Below are 4979 nucleotides of genomic sequence, written 5' to 3' on the forward strand. Positions count from 1 at the left end.
AGTTGGGGGGAAAAAAAACCTCAAATGTGATCAAAATGCCTTTCAACAGCAATCTTTAATTAATACAAATTAATCTTATGATTTCTTCATAAATAAGTGATCATCCAGCTTATTCAGCTGCACCCCTCACCATAGTGGTGCCATTAACAATGACAGAACTTGGATCCTGTGCTAAATGCTCTTCACCCTAGGCAAATGATAAGTTGTACAACCACACAATGGCTGTACATACATCATACGATTGTACTGAGCTATGTTGTTTGTTAGGAAACAACATGTATATTACAATCTGCAACCCACTGTATACTTCTCAACCACTTCCTTTGTGATACAGCTGTATTTGTTGTTGATCCGATTCAGTCTATCAGGTGATTCTCTATGGTATTATAAAATCACCAAAATGTTAAAAATGTGAATTTTAGCTTCTAAACCTTAAGAAGCTGAAGGAAAAGTTACAAGATGTTAAGCTGAGACTAACATTCCAGATCCTAGGTGTTCTAAACAGTTCTCAAATCAAATAAATGGAGTAGTCATTTGAACTCCTATATTTGCATTAATATCAATACGGTTCAAAGAGATGGAGAAATCAAAGTACAACTGAAAGTTTATTGAATTCCAAAGAAAAAGGCATCCAGTTCTACAAACACCCTGATTCCCACCAAACGTACACCAAGAAACGTGGAAGCAGTGCCATCTGGAAAGACGAAACAAATATGCAGGCAAAAAGTCAACACATCATAGGAGTAAGAGAAGTTGTTGTGTAACTGATTTACACTCAACATGAAGACACTTGGCTGAAGTGATCTTCAGTGTGTCTTTACTAGAATGTTTTCCAAAGCTGTGCCCATCTGCAGGAAAAATGGTATTTTCTTAACCTCTTTTTTTCCATGTAACAGTAAGAAAATTAAATATTTGAGACCACATTACAAAGTAGTTGGTTTGCCAGTTCTCACCTGGGCCCTCCAAACTCATGCTGTACTCTCACTCTCAAAGAGAATGAAAAAAGGACAGGTCAGGAGAAATCAAATCTAGCGGAAGACTTGGTTTTATTTTCATTGTTTAAACAACTCTGCATGATAAGCTCATCACCTTTGTTCCCGGATTCTACAGGACCTTACAAGACTTAGGAAAAGCAATAAATCTGGGGTAATTAGGATGCCTTGCAGCATTCTAGCTAACAGTTTTTTCTGTGGTGCTCATGATGACTTGAGCTCCAGTGCAAGCTCCAGGGAGCTGCTCAGGCAAACAAAGCACGCTTCATTCTCTCCTGATAGACTGCAACTATCATTTGCCTGCAGAGTTCTCACTAATAAAAAGTCTGTAATGTATTTCTGGTAGCTTAATTTCTAAAAATGAAAGTGGTCTGGGTGGCTATAAAGCAAACCGTTAGACAAAATGGTATCACATAGGTCCCTGACAAAAAAAAAAAACCAAAAACATAACAACAAAACCAAGCATATCTCAAGAGTATACAAATTCTTGCATGTTTCTGATTTGTTTCATCACTCAGGACTCTTCCTCCTCTCCTTCATCATCTACTTTAGGTCGGAAATTTTTCCTATTTCTCTTCTTGCTGCAATGGAATCCAACTTTTTCTGCCAATGGCTCTTCACCCACACCATGCTCACCATCTGTATTCAGGTTCTCCACCATCAAGCATCCCTCCTCCTCTGTTGCCTTTCTACTACCACCACCTAAGTGTCCCAGCTCTACCTTATCCTCCACCCTCAAGTCACCAGTCTTCACAGATTTTCCTTTCAGATCTGTTTTGATGTGTTTCTTATCACCTTCTCCTGCCGATATTTTCTTTTCTAGTCCATCAACACCCCTTTTTGCAGGTTTGGTGAATACAATCCTCCCAGCTCCACAGCTGGAAGGGTCCTGGTTGAAATATGGGGTGTAGCTATCTTGGGCAGCTGAGCTTTGTTCCTCCCCTCTTTTCTTCAAGCCCTCTAGAAATTCCATGGCCACTGCCCTGTTAGTCTTGTCACTGGACTCTGACACCCCATCTAGGCTGTATTTGGTCCAGCGCTCTGGGTGTGCCACATAGTCAGGCACTGCTGGAGACATTCTGGGAGCCTGTACTGGTCTGGTTGGCTTTCCAAGGCTTTCTGGTACCACATTACTTGACATGGTAGGTGGAGGTAAGGGACGTTTAAACCTCCCATCAACAACATTATCTTCAGACATTGAGGGCACAGACAATTTGGCTGCCTCTTCCAAGCAATCAAAAATACTCTGGCTGCGGAGAGAGAATGTAGAACTCATGCCCCTCAGATGGAACGGCTGAACAGGAGATCTCTCGACGTTGTCTGATGGGTCAGCAGTGTCCCCTGGTCTGTAATCCCCATCATCTACAGGTGGATCTTCAGGAGATACTGTATCAACTTCTGCTTCATCTGCTAATCCCAAGTCATCGGAATCAGAATCGCTGAGCGACACTGTATCAGAGGGCTGAGCTCCTTCGTAGTCTGTAGCACTGGCAGCCCCAGTGCCTAGGAAGGGTTCACCAGCCTCCTGGTCTCCCATTTTGAGCTGTCACTCCACTGAGGTCCTTGATGTAGGCCCAGGAACGGCTGTAAATATGGTTTTCCAAACGCCCAGCAATTTTAACGCCTACAATACAAAGGAGCATGAAAATTCAACCACACAATGAGAATCACACATATGACCATCATTCTGGGACAGGACTGATAATTATAACTACAATATCACACGCAGCTGTACTTTACTGTGGAATGAATGCACGTTAATATTAAAGAGTTCCACAAAACTCAGTACAAGAACACAAAGTAACTATAAATAGTAATGCATGCTGAATTTCATTAAAGGTATCAGCAAGACCGATTGCTAAAAGATGAGTGTAAGTTTTTTGAACATAACTGTTCCACACATCTTCCAAGAACAGTAGTGATTCTCCAAAGCACACCGTGCTTTTACCATACCATATAAATCCATAAAAACACATCCTAATCTCTTACACTTTCTTTTGTCTGTTACAGTTCTTTATTGCCAATTTACATCCAGTCCTAATCATGTTCTACCTGTTAAAAAGGGTGCTGCTGCTGATCAAAGAACGTGGCAGAACATCCTGTAACGTGTCAAGGCTACAGTTTTGCGTTTGCTTTAAACTGACAAAGTACAAGGTCCACTCTTTCCTTGGCTTTAACCTTTTGTGTTATTATTAGATTGCTGCAATCACACGATGAGCGAGATTGAGAAATGAATTGAGACGGATTATGAAAACTAATTGCACATGCCATGCTTGTGTGAGCACACTGGAAACAAGGGGAGGGTGCAACCAAGGGTCAGCAAGAGCTGGCTATTTGGTCAATCAAAAGACACAGTGACCTGAAGCCTGAGTTCCAGTACAGGCTGAAACACCCTGCCGCCCGCTTGAAGGCAGCCCTGCGGAACTGAGGCAGTTGATGATCACACAACCGCTTGCTGGGCAGTCAAAAATAGAGTTGGCAAACATACACCTCAGTTCAGCTCTCCAAAACGTGAATTAGGGAAAGAGTTCTCATTCACTATTAGATTAAGTTAAACTACACAATTATAGGTTCTTCTGAAAAGCCGCAGTAAACAGACGTGGGAAGTCTGCTGGTCACTCACTTTCTCTTGAGACTGAGTCAGCTTCCCCTCCTGAGAGTCAGTTAAAGCCACCAAAGATCTCAGCACTTCCACCCTAGAAAACAAACATTTCCATCAAGATACTGGAAATGTAGTTTTAAAATGAGTTTTGAAAATAATTCTTTCTCCCTGAGTCATCCAAAGCTACAGAGCTAAGTTCTAAATCTGACACAAACTCGAGCTTGCATAGAAGTCTTCAGATAATCCTGAACGTTGGTGAAAGAACTGCATGAACCTACTAGGGCAGGCTTCATTACAGTTACTCAGTCCCCACATTCACACTGCCAAGCTTTATTCTGTATAACAGATGAGAGGCTTTTAAAAAAACAAAGCTGTTGTTTGCATGTGCAGTAAACAATTAGTAAACGTACTGTGTTAAGTGCAGCCAAGAAAACACTGAAGTTACGCACTGCAGGTACTACATGCCACTGGAAAAGAGACCCAGGATAGCACAGGGATGTCTGCAAAGAAAGGTCATATTCACCATTGGGGACAGATCTGCATGAGGCATTAATATGCGGAGAAACTTCCTAAGAATTGAATGGCCCGAATGCTGTGTTGTGTGTAGTCTGGCTGTGTTTGACTAAGAGAACTGATGGTTGCTTTAGAAATGTGGCCTTTAGTGCAACCCCTAAATGCAAAATAATCACCTGAAGGTCCTGCATTTTTCTGTTTAGTTTTATAACACGTGAAAGAAATGAGTGCAACTCAAAAGAAACACTAAGAAGCACGGCTGAGCAAAACAGCTGCTTCAGGCTATGAACAAGGGCACCTCTTTTTTAAGAGCATTTATACAGAAACGGAAAACGCTGTTTCTTGAAGAACATTTTAACAGCATTAATACCAAACACGCAGATGCTGACAGCACACCAGGCAGACTCACACGTTCATTACAGCAACGTGGGCATAGCACAGCACAGACAGGCCCGTGTCTCTCTGGCTGCCACGTTCTCCATCAGCCTCTCCCATCCTGGCCTCGCTCTGCTCGTCCTCCTGCAGCTGTGAGGCAAACACAGAGCTCGGTCACCCCAAACCTCGGTCGCGACCCCGTTGTCATTGCAAAGACAGCACCACGGCACCGCCTCGCCCAGCACCACGGGCCCATAAGCCGCACTCCTTGCCAGCCCAAGGCCCGGCTCCCTTCCCCGGTCCGGGATCTTCCTGGATCCGTGCCCCTCCTCCACACCGCGGAGCACACATACCCCCCCAGCCGCTCACGCCCAGCACCGAGGACAGCCAGGCTGCCGAATAAGCACCCCGTACCCCGAAGCCGCGCAGGCCCGGCACCCGCTCACAGCCGCTGCCCGCCTTTCCCGCCTGCCGCTTTCCATACGGCCGCCGCGACA

At 44.0% G+C, this 4979-nt stretch overlaps 1 protein-coding gene across 13 annotated transcripts; it reads right to left on the minus strand.

The window, feature by feature from the left end:
• Positions 1-586: 586 nt before the first annotated feature.
• TSSC4 (tumor suppressing subtransferable candidate 4) lies at positions 587-4978 on the minus strand. 13 transcript variants are annotated; one of them, XM_025150691.3, is made up of 5 exons: positions 4929-4978; positions 4517-4632; positions 4005-4094; positions 3616-3688; positions 587-2616 (listed from the first exon to the last, which is right to left on the minus strand). In XM_025150691.3, the coding sequence occupies exon 5, from the start codon at positions 2527-2529 to the stop codon at positions 1507-1509; it is 1023 nt and encodes a 340-aa protein (XP_025006459.2). In that variant the 5' UTR covers positions 2530-2616; positions 3616-3688; positions 4005-4094; positions 4517-4632; positions 4929-4978; the 3' UTR covers positions 587-1506. The 13 variants fall into 13 exon arrangements, with proteins under 13 accessions (XP_025006459.2, XP_040556779.1, XP_040556782.1 ...); XM_040700845.2 differs by having other exon boundaries at positions 4519-4632; positions 4897-4978; XM_040700848.2 differs by having other exon boundaries at positions 4836-4978.
• Between the last annotated feature and the right edge of the window lies 1 nt (position 4979).

The sequence above is a fragment of the Gallus gallus genome, chromosome 5 (assembly GCF_016699485.2).
Source record: "Gallus gallus isolate bGalGal1 chromosome 5, bGalGal1.mat.broiler.GRCg7b, whole genome shotgun sequence".
Taxonomy (NCBI): Eukaryota; Metazoa; Chordata; class Aves; order Galliformes; family Phasianidae; genus Gallus; species Gallus gallus.